Source organism: Clinocottus analis, unplaced genomic scaffold (genome assembly GCF_023055335.1).
Source record: "Clinocottus analis isolate CAN_PGR_092001 unplaced genomic scaffold, fCliAna1.0.p SCAF_3, whole genome shotgun sequence".
Lineage (NCBI taxonomy): Eukaryota > Metazoa > Chordata > Actinopteri > Perciformes > Cottidae > Clinocottus > Clinocottus analis.
In genome coordinates, this window is record NW_027176042.1 from 146,968 (window position 1) to 164,713 (window position 17,746).

The 17,746-nt window shown below is 42.2% G+C and overlaps 2 protein-coding genes, 7 non-coding genes and 1 gene segment (V, D, J or C); 9 read left to right on the top strand and 1 right to left on the bottom strand.

The window, feature by feature from the left end:
- Nucleotides 1–77: 77 nt before the first annotated feature.
- trnag-ucc (transfer RNA glycine (anticodon UCC)) lies at nucleotides 78–149 on the bottom strand. The gene has a single exon. It is a non-coding gene; the product is annotated as a tRNA-Gly (tRNA).
- Nucleotides 150–265: 116 nt separating this feature from the next.
- On the top strand, nucleotides 266–337 carry trnaq-cug (transfer RNA glutamine (anticodon CUG)). Its single transcript has one exon. It is a non-coding gene; the product is annotated as a tRNA-Gln (tRNA).
- Nucleotides 338–2,120: 1,783 nt separating this feature from the next.
- On the top strand, nucleotides 2,121–2,193 carry trnar-acg (transfer RNA arginine (anticodon ACG)). The gene has a single exon. It is a non-coding gene; the product is annotated as a tRNA-Arg (tRNA).
- A 547-nt stretch (nucleotides 2,194–2,740) lies between these two features.
- Nucleotides 2,741–2,813, top strand: trnar-acg (transfer RNA arginine (anticodon ACG)). The gene has a single exon. It is a non-coding gene; the product is annotated as a tRNA-Arg (tRNA).
- Nucleotides 2,814–3,898: 1,085 nt separating this feature from the next.
- trnar-acg (transfer RNA arginine (anticodon ACG)) lies at nucleotides 3,899–3,971 on the top strand. The gene has a single exon. It is a non-coding gene; the product is annotated as a tRNA-Arg (tRNA).
- A 1,051-nt stretch (nucleotides 3,972–5,022) lies between these two features.
- On the top strand, nucleotides 5,023–5,104 carry trnas-gcu (transfer RNA serine (anticodon GCU)). Its single transcript has one exon. It is a non-coding gene; the product is annotated as a tRNA-Ser (tRNA).
- Nucleotides 5,105–6,291: 1,187 nt separating this feature from the next.
- trnas-gcu (transfer RNA serine (anticodon GCU)) lies at nucleotides 6,292–6,373 on the top strand. The gene has a single exon. It is a non-coding gene; the product is annotated as a tRNA-Ser (tRNA).
- Nucleotides 6,374–7,436: 1,063 nt separating this feature from the next.
- On the top strand, nucleotides 7,437–8,203 carry LOC137795973 (E3 ubiquitin/ISG15 ligase TRIM25-like; the record flags this gene model as incomplete). The annotated part of the gene is given in 2 exon segments (XM_068593584.1): nucleotides 7,437–7,521; nucleotides 7,524–8,203. Coding segments are annotated over 2 exon segments (750 nt in total), but the record flags the coding sequence as incomplete, so codon positions are not given.
- A 10-nt stretch (nucleotides 8,204–8,213) lies between these two features.
- Nucleotides 8,214–8,756, top strand: LOC137795974 (tripartite motif-containing protein 16-like protein; the record flags this gene model as incomplete). The annotated part of the gene is made up of 1 exon (XM_068593586.1): nucleotides 8,214–8,756. A coding segment is annotated over one exon (543 nt), but the record flags the coding sequence as incomplete, so codon positions are not given.
- A 3,651-nt stretch (nucleotides 8,757–12,407) lies between these two features.
- Nucleotides 12,408–12,798, top strand: LOC137795975 (Ig kappa-b4 chain C region-like). The segment is given in 1 exon segment: nucleotides 12,408–12,798. A coding segment is annotated over 1 exon segment (273 nt).
- The last annotated feature ends 4,948 nt before the right edge of the window (nucleotides 12,799–17,746 follow it).

A 17,746-nucleotide genomic window follows, 5' to 3' on the forward strand; every position in this document is an offset into this window, starting at 1 on the left:
TTGTTTATTTAAGACGGTAACCCTAAAATGTTGATTCACCATGTCTCGGACATAAGTGGACGTACTGATCGTAGAGATGCATTGGCTGGGAATCGAACCCAGGTCAACTGCTTGGAAGGCAGCTATGCTCACCACTATACCACCAATGCACAAAAAGAGCCTGGCATGATGACACAAAAATTGAATGAACTGAAATGTAAGTCAGTGTGTAACATTGGGAACTGACAGATTTACCTTCAACCACAACAAGGAAACTAAAGCGCTTGGTTCCATGGTGTAATGGTCAGCACTTTGGACTCTGAATCCAGTGATCCGAGTTCAAGTCTCGGTGGAACCTCCATTATGCACATGGAAAACAACTGCCATGTTCTTCCCATGCTTTTGTGAAACTCAAATGTGATATAGAGATAAGTGAGACAATGCAAGTAGCCACAAAATTTGGCGTGTACTTCTAAAGGCACAACTTTGATCTTTTGCAAGACATTTTCGGCGGTTCAAGGACTTTTTTTTTCCAATGAAAGAAATCTTTGTTTATTTAAGAAAGTAACCCTAAAATGTTCAGCCACCATGTGTAGGACATACTTATCATTGAGATTCATTGGCTGGGAATTGAACCCTGGTCAAATGCTTAGAAGGGAGCTCTGCTAGCCACTATACCAACAATGCACTAAAAGGGCTTAGCATAGTTCCACAAAAATTGAATGAACTAAAATGTAACACAAGAAGGGACAGTAAATGTGCATTTAGCTTTCACATTTTCACGCTATCATTCTTTGTATTCCCTGTATATCCCGAAAAACCAACCCAAAATCCAAGTTCATCAATCCTCTTTCGTATCGAGTACAGTATCTCCGCTTGTCACGCGGAAGACCAGGATTCCTTGACGAGGAGCGTTCCGCTGGCAGGACAGGTGTCAAAATGCCCCAAGTTGTAAATGCACAGCATAAGGAAACGGGCGACAGGATTTAAGAGACCCCTTGAGAACCAGACCCACCACTGGAGCTCACCCCATGACCCGGCTCACCATCAGACCCCGTGGACCCACACTTAAGGACACCCCTTCAGTTAAAACCCTTATTTGGCCCATTTAGAGTGTCGCAACCCTGGTGCTCTAGAATACGAGACTGACATTGGGGATACCAGTTTACATTTGGGTTAATACAGTGTGGTACTCGAGAATATGAGACACGTGGGATACTAGCTGACATTCAAACTCATTGCTGGTGTCTGATAGTCACAATTATGTCAGTCAGCTTCTCAAATGAAGCAAGATCGAAGGGGGAACCAGCCGCTAACAACAAGAAACAGGTCTGCAGCTCGTGCAGTTCTTTAGCTTGTTCACAGATTGATCCTCGTCCAACAAGTCCCTGTATATCACTGTAAAAAACTTATCTGACGTCTACTTTGAACATTTGAAATTGCACCTTATCTTAATAAATTCTTGAACAATGATATAGCTTGATGGTAGTTTTTAAAGTTCCTGCTCTAATAACTATTAATTCCAGTAGATTTACAGCTGTAAAAAGGCTGAATGATGTGTAAACTGACTTTTACTTTAAAAAATAAGCAGTGTCAATCATGTGGCCGTGCATTGTGGTCGCAGCAACCCCGGTTCGAATCCGGGTCACGGCAGCATGTTGGTGTTGTTTAAGCTATTCTTGTTGTACTCTGACATTCGTCTTAGTTCACACAGTGTCAAACTTGACAGCTACAGTTCCTTCTCTAATAACTATTAATTCCAGTAGATTTACAGCTGTAAGAAGGCTGAATGATGTGTAAACTGACTTTTATGTGAAAAAATAAGCACTGTGTCAATCATGTGGCAGTGATCGTATAGTGGTTAGTACTCTGCGTTGTGGTCGCAGCAACCCCGGTTCAAATCCGGGTCACGGCAGCATGTTGGAATTGTATATTGTTTAAGCTATTGTTGTTGTACACTGGCATTCGTCTTGCTTAACACAGTGTCAAACTTGACAGCTTCAATCATGTTTTCTGCGTGAGGCCTGATGCTTTCCGGCTACACCAGGCCGGAGTTCTCCATCTGTTCAGCAAATAAAACTCACAATAGTTTGCATGAAATGCTGGCATGTCATGAAATTTACAGCATAAGTGGCAATGTAGGGCTAGTGGCGCAATGGCTAACGTGTCTGACTACGGATCAGAAGATTCTAGGTTCAACTCCTGGCTAGCTCGTGCAGTTCTTTAGCTTGTTCACAGATTGATTCTGGTCCAACAAGTCCCTGTATAACACTGTAAAAAAACCTCATCTGACGTCTGCTCTGAACATTTGAAGTTGCACCGTAGTTTCAAACAATTCTTGAACGATGATATAGCTTGATGCTAGTTTTTAAAGTTCCTGCTCTAATAACTATTGATTCCATTAGATTTACAGCTGTAAAAAGGCTGAATGATGTGTGAGCTGGTTTTTACATTAAGAAATAGTCATGTGGCCGTGATCGTATAGTGGTTAGTACTCTGCGTTGTGGTCGCAGCAGCCCCAGTTCGAATCCGGGTCACGGCAGCATGTTGGTCTTGTTTAAGCTATTCTTGTTGTACTCTGACATTCGTCTTACTTCACACAGTGTCAAACTTGACAGCTTCAGTCGTGTTTTCTGCGTGAAGCCTTATGCTTTCCGGCTACACCAGTCTGAAGTTCTCCATCTGTTCAGCAAATAAAACTCACAACAGTTTGCATGAAATGCTGGCACATCATGAAATTTACAGCAAAAGTGTCACTGTAGGGCTAGTGGCGCAATGGATAACGCGTCTGACTACGGATCAGAAGAATCTAGGTTCGACTCCTGGCTAGCTCGTGCAGTTCTTCAGCTTGTTCACAGATTGATCCTGGTCCAACAAGTCCCTGTTTAACACTGTAAAAAAAAAACTCATCTGACGTCTACTCTGAACATGTGAAGTTTCACCTTAGTTTCAAACAATTCTTGAACGACGATATAGCTTGATGCTAGTTTTTAAAGTTCCTGCTCTAATAACTGTTAATTCCAGTAGATTTACAGCTGTAAAAAGGCTGAATGATGTGTAAACTGACTTTTATGTTAAAAGATAAGCACTGTATCAATCATGTGGCCGTGATCGTATAGTGGTTAGTACTCTGCGTTGTGGTCGCAGCAACCCCGTTTGGAATCCGGGTCACGGCAGCATGTTGGTGTTGTTTAAGCTATTCTTGTTGTACTCTGACATTCGTCTTACTTCACACAGTGTCAAACTTGACAGCTTCAGTCGTGTTTTCTGCGTGAAGCCTTATGCTTTCCGGCTACACCAGTCCGGAGTTCTCCATCTGTTCAGCAAATAAAACTCACAACAGTTTGCGTGAAATACTGGAACATCATAAAATTTACGTGCAGTTCTTTAGCTTGTTTACAGATTGATCCTGGTCCAACAAGTCCCTGTATAACACTGTAAAAAAAACTCATCTGACGTCTACTCTGAACATGTGAATTTTCACCTTAGTTTCAAACAATTCTTGAACGATGATATAGCATGATGCTAGTTTTTAAAGTTCCTCCTCTAATAACTATTGATTCCATTAGATTTACAGCTGTAAAAAGGCTGAATGATGTGTGAGCTGTTTTTTACGTTAAGAAATAGTCATGTGATCGTATAGTGGTTAGTACTCTGCGTTGTGGTCGCAGCAACCCCATTTCGAATCCGGGTCACGGCTGCATGTTGGTCTTGTTTAAGCTATTCTTGTTGTACTCTGACATTCGTCTTACTTCACACATTGTCAAACTTGACAGCTTCAGTCGTGTTTTCTGCGTGAAGCCTTATGCTTTCCGGCTACACCAGTCTGAAGTTCTCCATCTGTTCAGCAAATAAAACTCACAACAGTTTGCATGAAATGCTGGCACATCATAGAATTTACAGCAAACATATCACTGTAGGGCTAGTGGCGCAATGGATAACGCGTCTGACTACGGCTCAGAATATTCTAGGTTCAACTCCTGGCTAGCTCGTGCTGTTCTTTAGCTTGTTCACAGATTGATCCTGGTCCAACAAGTCCCTGTATAACACTGTAAAAAAAACTCATCTGATGTCTACTCTGAACATGTGAATTTTCACCTTAGTTTAAAACAATTCTTGAACGATGATATAGCTTGATGCTAGTTTTTAAAGTTCCTGCTCTAATAACTATTAATTCCAGTAGATTTACAGCTGTAAAAAGGCAGTTCTCCATCTGTTCAGCAAATAAAACTCACAACAGTTTGCATGAAATGCTGGAACATCATGGAATTTACAGCAAAAGTATCACTGTAGGGCTAGTGGCGCAATGGATAACGCGTCTGACTACGGATCAGAAGATTCTAGGTTTGACTCCTGGCTAGCTTGTGCAGTTCTTTAGCTTGTTAATCCTGGTACAACAAGTCCCTTTATAATACTGTAAAAATCTAATCTGACATGTACTCTGAACATTTGAAGTTGCACCTGAACTTCAAACAATTCTTGAACAATGGTATAGCTTGATGCTAGTTTTTCAAGTTCCTGCTCTGATAACTATTAATTCCAGTACATTTACAGCTGTAAAAAGGCTGAATGATGTGTGAGCTGGTTTTTGTGTTAAAAAATAAGCATGTGGCCGTGATCGTATAGTGATTAGTACCCGCTATTTAACGCTTTTTTATACTTCCCAGGCCCAAAAAACACAAAAAATGGCCTGGAACTGAATAAAAACGCGGTTGCTGTCTTCAGCTCAACTGGTGCAAGAAGTCCCATAATGCTCATACTTCCAAATAAGAGTAGGAGCCAAAGTCACTTGGAGAATGTGGGCATCAATCACACTGCCTCTCGCATGCAAAGAAAGCACTCTACCACTTGAGCTAATTCCCCTCTGCTGAAAAGTGCAACGGATCAACGTGCCAGGCCTCCTCCTACCTGCCTGTTCTCAAGAGAGACGCCTATATCTCCTCCTCTACCCCCGCCAGGTCACACTTTTCCAAACATTCCAGACCTGTATAATCAGTTTGGAAGGTGAACTGGATCGGACCTTTCACGCAAGGGCACTGAGACGACGAGGTGGCCGAGTGGTTAAGGCGATGGACTGCTAATCCATTGTGCTATGCACGCGGGGGTTCGAATCCCATCCTCGTCGCAGTCCACTCTGCTTTGGTCTGCCATGTCATGGGTGTAATGTGCACCATTGAGCTCAAGACCCAAGCAAAATGCAGTTTCAAGATTAGAAATTGCTCATTTCAAGCAAGAAAAGTCTGAAATGTCTTGCTCTTCCATGATTCATTTGTTAAACAACAGTGATTCTACTGTTTCTACTCCGAGTTTTGGTGGAATAAAAACACAGTTGCTGTCTTCAGCTCAACTGGTGCAAGAAGTCCCATAATGCTCATACTTCCAAATAAGAGTAGGAGCCAAAGTCACTTGGAGAATGCGGGCATCGATCCCACTACTTCTCGCATGCTAAGCGAGCGCTCTACCATTTGAGCTAATTCCCCACAATTGGGTTAAGGCTCATGGAAGAGCCACCTATATCTCCTCCTCTACCCCCACCAGTTCAGACTTCTCCAAACATTCCGGACCGGTATAATCACTTTGGAAGGTTTAAGTCTGAGCAGCCATTGCGACAACATGGGCCCTGATCCTCCCCAATTAGCGGACGACACTTTAAACTACAAACTTGTTTTCTCTCAATATCAGAAAAGGAAGTCTTTCAAAGAGGTGGAGAATGTGGGCATCGATCCCACTGCCTCTCGCATGCAAAGCAAGCGCTCTACCACTTGAGCTAATTCCCCTCTACACAAGAGGGCAATGGATCAACGTGCCAGGCCTCATCCTACCCGCCTATTCTCCTACCCGCTATTTCATGCTTTTTTCAACTTTCCAGGCCCATAAAAAACACACAAAAAATGGCCTGGAACTGAATTTTATGGTGACATTTGGTAGTTGCAATCTTTGCAATACTTTGTGGACTCCACTGGGATCCAATGAAGATAGGGTAGGCCAGCAGCCACTGCAACAAGATGCTCCCTGATCCTGCCCAATTTGCGGAGGACACTTTAAACAACAAACTTGTTTTCCATCAGTATCAGAAAATAAAGTCTTTTAGAGAGGTGGAGAATGCAGGCATCAATCACGCTACTTCTCGCATGCTAAGCGAGCGCGCTACCATTTGAGCTAATTCCCCAAGAGTAGTTTATGTGTCAGGCAAGAGACGCCTATATCTCCTCCTCTACCCCCGCCAGGTCACACTTTTCCAAACATTCCAGACCTGTATAATCAGTTTGGAAGGTGAACTGGATCGGACCTTTCACGCAAGGGCGTTGAGATGACGAGGTGGCCGAGTGGTTAAGGCGATGGACTGCTAATCCATTGTGCTATGCACGCGTGGGTTCGAATCCCATCCTCGTCGCAGTCCACTCTGCTTTGGTCTGCCATGTCATAGGTGTAATGTGCACCATTGAGCTCAAGACCCAAGCAAAATGCAGTTTCAAGATTAGAAATTGCTAATTTCCAGCAAGAAAAGTCTAAAATGTCTTGCTCTTCCATGATTCATCTGTTAAACAACAGTGATTCTACTGTTTCTACTCCAAGTTTTGGTGGAATAAAAACACGGCTGCTGTCTTCAGCTCAACTGGTGCAAGAAGTCCCATAATGCTCATACTACCAAATCTTCCACATAAGAGTAGGAGCCAAAGTCACTTGGAGAATGTGGGCATCGATCCCACTGCCTCTCGCATGCAAAGCAAGCTCTATGCTCAATATCCCACTTTGGCAAAACCCCCACTTTAATAAAACTAGTTCATGCTTTTTAACATGTTATGGATACCACGCCCCCCAGACCAGATACGGGTCAAAACTCTGAACCTGAAAAAGGGAGTTTTGTTTTGTTTTTTTAAAATTGAACCCGATAAATTTTTCAAAGTTCAACAACAAAACTTCCTTTTTCAGGTTCAAATTTTTTTTCCAAATGAACAATACATATGACCTGGATTTGGCTTCATAGTCGGACACCTTCTTTGTTTTGCAAGAAGAAAATTATGTTTTGCACCACGCATCAGCATTTGGGTCCTCATTCTCTGAGCCAGCCGTGACACTTCTGCTGTATTTGTATTATTATTATCATTAAAAAACTTTCATTCAACTATATTCAGGGAAGAAGAGAGTTTGTTTATTCTAAGCAGAGATTACCTTCAAAAAGTTAAAGTAATCAGTGTTTCTTTCAGAGAAATGATCTCCTTTGTAAACAAGTGTTACACAGTCTCTCTCAAACTGCTCCTCCTCCTGGAATGAACTACAGCTTTAAATCCGCTCCCTGTTCTTCCTGTTCTCCAACATTGCAATAGGTGAATGTAACCAACATAGAGGTAAAGAGCAGCAGCTGACGCGCCCCATTCACTGCAGAGACACGTGTTATTCAGATCAGAGCTCAAAGTAGAATTACTTATGAGAAAGTGAAACTTATACAGTCATTGTCTTTGAGAGGTGAAATGGCAGAGAAAGGAGTTCAGCTGGACCGGGAAAGCTTCTCTTGTTCCATCTGTCTGGATCTACTGAAGGACATATTCCCTGTGGACACAGTTACTGCATGAACTGTATTAAGGTCTACTGGGATGAAGAGGATGGGAAGAAACTCCAAAGCTGCCCTCAGTGTAGGAAGACCTTCACACTGAGGCCTGTCCTGGTGAAAAACACCATGTTAGCAGATTTAGTGGAGCAACTGAAGAAGACTGGACTCCAAGCTGCTGCTGCTGCTGATCACTGCTATGCTGGACCTGAAGACGTGGCCTGTGATGTCTGCACTGGGAGGAGACGGAAAGCCTTCAAGTCCTGTTTGGTATGTCAGGCTTCTTACTGTGAGAAACACCTTCAGCCTCATTATGAAGCGGCTTCATTAAAGAAAAACAAGCTGGTGAAGCCCTCCATCAAGCTCCAGGAGAACATTTGCTCTCGTCACGATGAGGTGACGAAGATCTTCTGCCGTACTGATCAGCAGCGTATCTGTTATCTCTGTTTAATGGAGGAACATAAAGGCCACGACACAGTCTCAGCTGCAGCAGAAAGAACTGAGAGGCAGAGAGAGCTGGAGGGGAGTCGACTAAACATCCAGCAGAGAATCCAGGACAGAGAGAAGGACGTGAAGCTGCTTCATCAGGAGGTGGAGGCCATCAATCTCTCTGCTGATAAAACAGTGGAGGACAGTGAGAAGACCTTCACCGAGCTGATCCGTCTCCTGGAGAAAAGAAACGACCAGAGCTGTATTCTTAAGGTATTCACGTGAAATCACACTGGATCCAAACACAGTACACAAACAGCTGTTATTATCTGATGAGAACAGAAAAGTAACATTCATGATTGATCATCAGTCTTATTCTAGTCACATAGACAGATTCACTGGTTCGTATCAGGTTCTGAGTAGAGAGAATCTGACTGGACGTTGTTACTGGGAGGTGGAGTGGAGAGGAGCAGGAGTTTTTGTAGCAGTCGCATACAAGAATATCAAGAGAGAAGGGAACAGTGATGAATGTGGATTTGGAAACAATAACAAATCTTGGGCATTGTTATGTTTCAATAACAGTCATACATTTATTCACAACAAAGTCAAAACTCCCATCTCAGTTCCTGAGTCCTCCAGAGTAGGAGTGTACCTGGATCACAGCGCAGGTATTCTGTCCTTCTACAGCGTCTCTGAAACCATGACTCTCCTCCACAGAGTCCAGACCACATTCACTCAGCATCTCTATGCTGGACTTTATCGTTATGGAGCCACTGCTGAGTTGAGTAAACTGAAATGAACAGAAGTCCTTTTAAAGGTTAAACACTGTTTGAACTTTTAAACTCATTCAGTCTCTGTTTGTGGCTGAGAGCTGATTGTTGAGGCGTTTTTTTTACTGCACAGAGATCAGCTGTCAGTCAAACATTGTGGGAGGCGGTACTTTGACGTCTTCTCGTGATTGTTGTGTAAATGTATGAGCTCCTGTAGGTGGCGCTCCTTCCTGTGTGTGTGTTTAGCCATGGAGACTCTCACTGCTCATGATGACGTTTGTTTTTTCTCTGCATGAACATTTAAACTTCTCTTAAACTGATTGTGTGGATGACGTGAATCTGTTAATATTGTTGATCAAGCGTCATTTACAGATGAAAATGTAAAACTTATACTTTTTGATATAACATGGATCCCAATAAATTCTATGGTACATAAGCACATCCTGCATTTTCTGTGTTTGTGTATTATGACCGCACAACGTCTTTGTCTATACAATCTATTCATCTTTTTCTGTTTCTGTTATTTCATGCGATAAACCAATACACCAAAATTCTAGACTTCCAGACCCAATATTTAGAAATGGAAATAAATGAATTATTATAGATGTGTACATATAAACAAAAAGGATAAGAAAGCAAGTAAATCATTAATCAACAGTTTTAAACAATCAGGTCTGCAGTTGTTAAATGTTAGTAAGGAACTAATAAACATTTATAAATGTTAAGTAATTTAAAAACAGTTATAGATGTTAGTAAGTCATTTAAAAACAACTACAAATGTTAATAAGTAAGTAAAACAGTTACATACCATCAAGCATATAGTTATAAATAATAGTAAGCAAGAAGTAATAGACAGTTCTAAATGTTAATAAGTTATAAAAAACAGGAATAAATGATCAAATTTGCAGGTAAAATCTTGTTATTACTATATTGTGATCGTTTTAGTTCAGTGAAATAATGCCTTGGTTTTCGGTCCGTAACTTGAATACGGTGTTTTTCTTAGTTAATGTTAAACCTTTATTAGTTCAATATTGAAGACAAATGGATCCTGAAATAATGGATTTAAAATAATATTTCCTGACATCTTGTGGCCAAGCTCACAAATTGCACCCGAGCCGCTGTGTACCGGGTTAAACGTGTTGCATATATTATTTTTAAAGAGCTTCTAAATATTTGTGTGAACAAAAACATGAAGTTCACTTGTCCGCAGCGTAATAATAAATAAACACATGAATAAATGGTTATGCACTGTCACAAGATTACTGAATTTACAACATTATATATATATATATATATATATATATATATATATATATATATATATATATATATATATATATATATATATATATAGACACATTACAATTTACATTTCATTTTGCAAAAAAAATTAAGTTTTGTAAACTACAACATTATTTCATGTTATTCCTGAACATACAACATTTTAAAATGTTCACCTTTCTTCATGTTATTGTGACAATTTAAACATGTCTTTAGGTAATTTAACAGTAAACAGTAAAATTCAAGTGGATAAAAATGAAATATTCTGGTCAAGAGGGAAATGTACAAAAACAATTTGAACTGGAAAAACTGCATTTCAAACAATAAAATATCCACGACTGACTTTATTGTTTTCTCCATGGGCAGGAGTCCTCTTACCTGCAGTAGAAGAACAAAGAGACATTGGATTGAAATTAGAAGTACAACATGTTTTTTTACTGCGGACGATGCTGTGTGTAATGACTATGTGGGGTTTTGTCTACTGGGATCTTACTTGATGAGCATTGAGGCTCTGCAGAGACACCTGGGCCTCAACATCAGCCTGGTGGAGGTTTCCTGCGTGCGTGCGTGCGCGTGCGTGCGTGTGTTGTCCCCAGCAATCTGGGGGCATCTTAGTTTGTGTTGAAAATAATGTTAAAACGGATTATGGTCTATTGCTGAAAAAAGGAGGGAAAAAAAGGCTCAAAATTACTGTGTTGTGATTCAGAGCAACTTTTTACAGTCTGGTGTTAAACCAGGTGGGGATTTGAAGCATCAGCTTTTGCATCAGTGAATACTCTTTGCATGAAGACTCGGAAGATATAGACAAAGGAGTCTTTCGTTGGAGTCAAGACTTGGAGGATAAAGACACAGGACGAATTTCCTCTGTGAGCTCAAAGACTCGCTACAACACTTTTCCTCGTGAGAGCCACCTTGCTTCGCTGTGAAACATCCCATCTCCTCAAAGAGTGCCGAAAACAGTTGTGCTTTCAGGGGTCTTGTTTTAATGAAATTGACCACGCTGATAGCGTCATCTCGTTCGGTTCACGGCTCATTTGTCTTGCTGCGAGCGCTTCTCTGTGTATAACACAGTGAGTCCATTGCACATTTGGAGAGACGCTCTTTATCAGCGCCTGCAAGCCCTTTTTTTTCCCTGCCATGGTCTGCGCGTCATCTGTGCAGAAACCCACACAATTCTCCCATTTCAGCCCGTTTTCTGTCAGGTAACTGTCCAGAAGCCTAAAGAGCTCATCGGCTGTCGCTCTGCCTGCAACGTATTTGCAAAACAGCAAATCTTCACTCAGTGACTCTGATGTGACAAAGTGAACATAGACAATTGCTGTTGGTAGCCTCGTCCACTTGTAAAGCAAACCGTGTGTCTGTCAGTTCATGCAATTGTGTCATTGGACAAAGGGATAGTCTTCAATATGGCAGCACTACTCTCATCAAGCATCCTTAAAACCATGTTAAGCGCTGAGGGGAGAATGAGCTCTTCTTCGGTGATGGAAGTTTTTTGCACTGTGCAATTTTGTATGCGACCTTGTATGACGCCAGCTGTGCTTTGTTGATTAAAGATGACACTTTTAAAAGTGAGTAGCCTGCTTGCGGTCGTCATCTAGTTTTCTCTGAAAGAATGCCAGTGGTACGTGACTGGGGTGTGACGTCTCCAAGTGTCTTCTTAATTTGTTGGGCTTCATGCTGTCTGCTGCCAGAGTTCTCAGACATACAACACAGACTGGTCTCTCCTCATCTCATACCGCATTCACTGTGAAACCCAGAGCGAGATAAGAGTCGTCATATTTTCTCCTTGGAATCTTGCTGCTGTTTTTGCACAGTGGTACATGTGTGTGTCGCAACTCACAAAGGATCTGTCGCGATCGCGCATGCGCAAATGTAACCAGTTTTCATGTCGTTCATGGGGGCGTGGTCGTCCTGAAACCACGAGGTAGCCGGTTTGATCCCTCTTCTCTCCATAGTTTCATGGTGAAGTGTCCTTAAGCAACACACTGAAGCCCCAGTGCTTCACAGCACCACACTGCTCCTTAGTTACTAAGGATGGGTGAAATGCAGAGAATCATCTACCCAGTGTGGGATTTAAAAAGAATTATTCATAAAATAATTATTTAATTTTTTTTTTAAAAACACTACATTTCCCTGTAATACCTTCGCGCCCCACCAGAGGGTCGCGCCCCACAGTTTGAGAACCACTGCTGTAATGTAACTCAGAAGAAAGAAGGCAAGTACAGATGTTTTATCTTCAGTACTGAAACCTGTCTGTTGTCACGCTCACTGAGCTCAGAGGGGGAAGTGAGACCTTTAAGATCAGTTTCATCCGATCTGAGGAAGACCAACAGAACTAGTCGCCTCCTCTGCTGCCCCTCATATGAACTCTGACTCTCTCTCTCTCTGCAGTGGGCCGAGTCGCGCCCACCCTGACGGTGCTGCCCCCCTCCATTGAGGAGCTGCAGCAGGGGAAGGCCACGCTCATGTGCCTGGCCAACAAGGGCTTCCCCTCAGACTGGAGTCTGGCCTGGAAGGTGGACGGCAGCAGCAGCAGCAGCATCAGCAGCAGCAGCAGCTGGGAGGAGAGCAGCAGCCTCGGGGTGCTGGAGAAGGACGGCCGCTACAGCTGGAGCAGCACCCTGAGGCTCCCTGCAGACCAGTGGAGGAAGGTGGGCTCTGTGACCTGTGAGGCCAGCCAGGGCTCCCAGACTCCGCTCTCAGAGACACTGAGGAGAGACCAGTGTTCCCAGTCCTGAGCTGCCTCACTGGGACTCTGCTACTGGTTCCAGTCTGCTACTGCTTTCAGTCTCACTCTGTCACTCTCTCTCTGTCTTTTATTTGACATTGTTCAATAACAATATTCACCAGCTTGTTGCAGCGTTTAAATATTATTTCAGTGTTTTCAAATAATAAAGACGTTTTCATCCAATCAGCTGTTTTCATGTTGATTATTATTTAAGTGTCTTCATGATTTTCTCTGAATAGAAACAGCAAATGTTTTATATCCTGAAGAAGAACCTCATCCTCTTTAATATTGGATCACAAACAGTGATGATATTAGAAGTTCATTAAGTGTTGTCACAATAGTTATGAACCCCTTCAAAACTGTTTATTCTATAGTCATAGATTTATCTGTAATGATAAACATTTGGAACAAAACTCACGATAGGTGGGTATCAATGATAAATGATCACTTATTACTGAAGTGGTTTAATGTTAACAACAATGTATTATTATTATTATTCTGTCTCCCCTTCCACCCTGAAGCACTGTGCCGACCAGCTGTCTCCGGTGTTCACTGACATTTTCAACACCTCCCTGGAGACATGCCATGTCCCAGCCTGCTTCAAGGCCTCCACCATCATTCCCGTCCCCAAAAAACCCAGGATCACAGGACTCAATGAGTACAGGCCCGTCGCCCTGACCTCTGTGGTCATGAAGTCTTTTGAGCGCCTGGTCCTGTCACACCTCAAGGACATCACCGACCCTCTGCTGGACCCCCTGCAGTTTGCCTACAGAGCCAACAGGTCTGCAGACGATGCAGTCAACATGGCCCTCCACTACATCCTCCAGCATCTGAACTCCCCAGGAACCTACGCCCGGATCCTGTTTGTGGACTTCAGCTCTGCTTTTAATACAATCATCCCGTCCCTGCTGCCGGACAAGCTCTCCCAGCTGCACGTGCCAGACTCTACCTGCAGGTGGATCACAGACTTCCTGTGTGACAGGAAGCAGCACGTGAAGCTGGGGAAACACGTCTCTGGCTTCAGGACCACCAGCACCGGTTCCCCCCAAAGCTACGTTCTTTCCCCTCTGCTCTTCTCGCTGTACACCAACAGCTGCTCCTCCAGTCACCAGTCTGTCAAGCTCCTGAAGTTTGCGGACGACACCACCCTCATCGGTCTGATCTCCAGTGGGGATGAGTCCGCCTACAGGTGGGAGACTGACCACCTGGTGACCTGGTGCAGCCACAACAACCTGGAGCTCAACGCTCTGAAAACAGTGGAGATGGTTGTGGACTATAGGAAGAGCGCAGCCCCACCCGCCCCTCTCACCCTGCATAACTCCCCCGTCGACGCTGTGGAGTCCTTCTGCTTCTTGGGCTCCATCATCACCCAGGACCTCGAGGGGGAGCTGAACATCAGCTCCATCACCAAGAAGGCCCAGCAGAGGATGTTCCTCCTGAGGCAGCTGAAGAAATTCAACCTGCCAAAGACAATGATGGTGCACCTCTGCACCGCCATTATTGAGTCCATCATCTGCTACTCCATCACCGTCTGGCACGCTGCAGCCACTGCCAAGGACAAGCCCGGGCTGCAGCGCATCATCCGCTCTGCTGAGAGGGTGATTGGCTGCAATCTGCCGTCCCTCCAGGACTTGTTTGCTTCCAGGACCTTGAAGCGGGCAGGGAAGATTGCGGCCGACCCCTCTCACCCCGGCCATAAACTTTTTGAGTCCCTTCCCTCTGGCAGGAGGCTGAGGTCCATCAGGACCAAGACCTCCCGCCACACTAACAGTTTCTACCCAGCAGCAGTCGGGCTCATCAACAAAGCCCGGGGCCCCCACTGACTGACTCTGTCTCCCCCAGGACCTTCTCTCCCTTCTCTCTCTCTCTCCCTTCTCTCTCCTGCACATCTGTCCACATCACACATTCAAGGTCACTCGCCACTTTACTCATCACCTGTCACTTTAAACATTCATTACCTCATTCTGTGCACTTTACTTACCTTTACTCTTATTGTTATCATTTTTGATCGTCACCCCTGCGTCGCTACTTATTTACTGCACATTACTGCATTTACTTATTTACTCACTTGTTTTTTATTCAAATTGTTATACTTTCACTTGTACAGTTAAATGTTCCTTGTTGTTGTTGTTGTCTTTTTATGTTGCACCCTACGTTAAGACAAATTCCTCGTTTGTGATAACTTATGTGGCAATAAAACGTATTCTGATTCTGATTCTGATTATTTTATTTGTTTGGGGAGTATTGAACGAACATGCAATCACCTTTAAATAAAGTCTGACTTTTTATTCTCAATGTGAAATAAAAATCAGTTTCTCATCAACATAAAGAGAAATAAAATAAGTGTAATCTGTACTTTATAACTTACACTATTGCTATGCATGCACTGCTTCTGCTAAAGACCCACGAAGATTAATAAAGAGATGACGAAAGGAAACAAGTACAATGTTACAGATTTACAAACACCATAAATATTGTTTTGTTTGCAGTCATAAGACATATGTGTGTGCTTTGATTAAAAAAACACTCAAGATGATAAAAAAATATATTATCAACATATGTTTGACATGTTGTGACAATTTAGAATTAATTAAAAATGTGAGTACGTTTGACTTTCTCTGAAAAATTGTAAAAAAAAATAAACAACACTTTCACTGTTTATGTGTTATTCTACTCTGTGGATTAAATGTATCAAAGAATAAAAATCAGACTTCAACAGAGTTTGGTTTTGATGTTCAGCAGATTCTTTCAAAAAAATGAATATCTCAAAAATATAACCTTCCAGCTTAAATACAATATATTTAGTGTTGAAACTTCAAAATAAATAAATTATTATGAACACATTTTTAGTTTTTATTAAAACGTCTGTTTTAGTGTCAGTGCAGCTGTTGAGTCACATCAGTTCCTCTTTAGCTGAGGAGGTTTTTGTACGACGGTGTATCACTGTGTGAACGGGAAGCTGTCACTCTGCTGACAATAATAATCTCCTGCATCTTCAGTCTGAACTCCACTGATGGTCAAAGTGTAATCAGATCCAGATCCACTTCCACTGAAACGATTTGAAACTCCAGACTGACGATTTGTTGCATAATAAATCAAAAGTTTAGGAGCTTCTCCTTGTTTCTGAAGGTACCAGTGAAGGTAGCTAACACTAACACTGGCTTTACATCTGATGGAGACAGTCTGTCCTGGAGCAACAGACTGAGATCCAGGAGACTGAGTCAGGAGGATTTCTCCTGATGAATCTGAAAACATGAAGAAGAGCAGAAGGGTTATTGAGACAAATCCAGTTTGGAGAAAGATGATCAACATCCCAACAGAAGAGTCTCATTTCTTTAACCCGGAGAACAGATGGAAGAAGGTCAATGCTGCTTGTTCCAGTGGTTCTCCATCACAGCAGAACATGGTGCTGGGGAACCAACGTGTTCACAAGAGAGTCTCACCCTGAACAAGGAGCCCCAGGGTGCTCAGCAGTAGAGTCAGTGACATCATCATCGTGCTGCCGGCGTGTCAGTGTCTCTGAAAGGCCTGGACAGCCACTGATCTACACTGGCCTCTTAACGGCTGGCAGCAGAGAGGCAGGACACATATGCAAACACACAGAGTCAGTGAAGTGTAGCTGTCCTCAACACGTCAGGGTGGTTCCTCCTCACTGGTGACGGCTCGCTCTGTTTAAAGCATCTGATATGAAGTGTTGAGGAATAAAGAACCTTTGATGGTTTACATTGGCGGTTTGGTTGATGTTGATTGTGTTTAATTATTAAAACCTATCAAACTGAATAGTATTTGTCACGTCTCCAATGTGTATTTTTGTTCATATTCAAATTCTATATACACAATTATTGTGTTGAATAAAAAATGCAACAAAAAACAAGAGATGTTTCAAAAAAGGATCTGTACACCTGGACAGGTTTGTCTCAGGGCTCATGTAGAGACAGATAAAAAGACTTCATATGAGTTCAATGAAAGTATCTTTGCCTCAATAAACTTTAATGATCATTCCTTCTCTGTTTCAGGTGATGGGTGACCTTTCTCACACATACTTTGTCACTTGGACTTTTTTAACAAATAAGCAACTTTCTTGGTTTTATATGAAATCACAAGTCTAATAGAAAACCTTGTCCTTGTCATGAATGTAACAAATAAGTGTAATGTGTTGTGGCACTGTGCATAACTGCTGCATCACAATGGGTTTGATGAGGTCTATTATTTTAACACAAAGTACTTCCAATAAAAACAACCAGGACTTTAGTTGTTATATGGGAAGTTTTCTCGATTTTCTTCAAATCTTTGAGCACTATAAAGATAATTCATGTCCATTATATATTAAAGTATCAGTATAACTGTCAGTAGGCTACACAAAAAAGAATATTCTGCAAAGTTGAGAAAATATTTCTCTTAATTTGGATGAACTGTTTAAATGCCTGTAGGTTTGATTTCTCTGTCAGAGGATTTTATTGTGTTAAATATTTTAATTACCTGAGATCCAGACTTCAATTTATAGATTCAACTGTGATGTTCATATACTAAAGAAGTGTGTGGAGAGAAAACCTGCTTTGATTATTTATCAACTCAAGATTATGAATGAAGATTATGAATGAAGATTTTATGATGTATAAAAGTCTGTCATCTGCAAACAAACTGATTTCATGATGTGAGACTCTGAGATGAGAAGTCTGAGATGTTGATGCATTTTATTGTGAATTGTGTGATTGTGTGTGTGTGTGTGTGTGTGTGTGTGTGTGTGTGTGTGTGTGTGTGTGTGTGTGTGTGTGTGTGTGTGTGTGTGTGTGTGTGTCTTCAGTGAAGTGTATCAGTCTCTTCAGTAGCTTCCAGCTGCAGCAGTCAGTTCAGTTTCTGTTCAGTCTGACTGATGGAGGTTTTTGTACGACACTTTTTCACTGTGTGAACACATACTGACTGTTGATAACGTGAAAACTCTGACAGTAGTAAACTGCTGCATCTTCAGTCTGGACTCCACTGATGGTCAGAGTGAAGTCAGAGTTTGAT